The sequence below is a fragment of the Cynoglossus semilaevis genome, chromosome 13, assembly GCF_000523025.1.
Source record: "Cynoglossus semilaevis isolate Cse_v1.0 chromosome 13, Cse_v1.0, whole genome shotgun sequence".
Taxonomy (NCBI): Eukaryota; Metazoa; Chordata; class Actinopteri; order Pleuronectiformes; family Cynoglossidae; genus Cynoglossus; species Cynoglossus semilaevis.
The window spans coordinates 1,269,992-1,271,219 of NC_024319.1; the positions used below are offsets into that span (position 1 = coordinate 1,269,992).

General features: G+C 50.7%; 1 protein-coding gene across 11 annotated transcripts in view; it reads right to left on the minus strand.

Moving 5' to 3' along the window:
- grik5 (glutamate receptor, ionotropic, kainate 5) overlaps nucleotides 1–1,228 on the minus strand; it is a 51,085-nt gene that overhangs the window by 15,714 nt on the left and 34,143 nt on the right. For all 11 annotated transcript variants that reach the window (XR_003051435.1, XR_001760951.1, XR_003051433.1 and 8 more), the window contains exons 6-7: nucleotides 886–1,064; nucleotides 447–500 (exon numbers count right to left, since the gene is read on the minus strand). Coding sequence is in view for 8 of the 11 variants with exons in the window: in XM_025061266.1 (XP_024917034.1) it covers nucleotides 447–500; nucleotides 886–1,064 (233 nt within the window). In the remaining 3 variants the exon portion in view is untranslated. The remainder of the gene's footprint in view (nucleotides 1–446; nucleotides 501–885; nucleotides 1,065–1,228) is intronic.

Consider the following 1,228-nt stretch of genomic DNA (forward strand, 5'->3'; position numbering starts at 1 on the left):
TGTTGAACATGGAGAAGCCAATTTGGTGGGAGTGCTCGTCCACTATGTCGCCCAGCCGTAGGAGGGGGAAGTCCTGGGGGGGGGACGGGGGAGACAGTGGATCACATCTCTGCAGATAAACACTGTGTAAAGAGTGGTGTGACTTTATGCAGTGACACACGTTGACCAGAGGTGGAGCTTGAAAACCAGTACCAGTACCAGAGTACTTCAACTCTGTACTGACACAGTTATTTACAAATACATTGTTTAATCCTGGACCAGAACCAAGTACTAATGAAGTACGTGTATTTGTCCACTGATCACATGACCTCCTCCTTCATCTCCTTTGTCACCTCTCTCCTCCAATCAAACACGCCTTAGCATCTGTGCTCACTGATGAAGGGAGTGAAGAGGAGGAGGAGGAGGAGGAGGAGGAGGAGACAGCTGTGGAGCTCAGCTCCTCTTACCATGGTGGTGAGGATGTACTTGTAGAAGGCCGAGGTCATTCCCAGCTCTGAGGCCTGTGGAGGAGAAGGAGGAGAGAATGAAATAACATGATGATGGAGAGAAGAGTGAGAGAAGAACAGCTCCAGAAGTTAGGAAGAGTCGAGGAGACAGAAGAAGAAGAAGAAGAAGAAGAAGAAGAAGAAGATGTTTGTCATCAGGTCAGATTTATACCCTGTTCCTGATGAACCCCCCCAGTTCAGTGTGATCACTGTTGTAAACACGTTGTTGTTCCATGAGGGGGGCAACAACGTTAATTCAAACACAACAACAACAACAAGAACAACAACCTGTCGCCTGTGGAACCTCTGAGGATCATGAGTGGAACATGAATCTATAAATGAATCTATGAGAGAGAGAGAAGGACTGCGTTGGGGCGTGGGATGAATACTGAGCTCTGACCTTCTTCAGGATGTGGTAGGACACAGACGCATTAGCATCGATGATGATGGTGGCTACTTTGTCGTCACGGATCTCCTTCAGCAGCGGTGTGGGGTCCAGGTTGTCGTCCAGCATTCTGACGGACAGCGTCTCCCGAGAGATGAGGAAGCGACGCACCAACTCCTCCAACCTCAGCAGACCTGCAGAAGAACACGAGGTTCAGAAGACGACACCTGTGGAGTGTAGCTGGGGTTTATTCCAGTCTGATGGGGGTGTCCACCAGCCCCCGGGGCGGTGGGGGGGGGCAGGGGTGATGGAACTCTGTTGGGGTTGACAACAGTTTTGTCCCGGACTGACGCTCCCG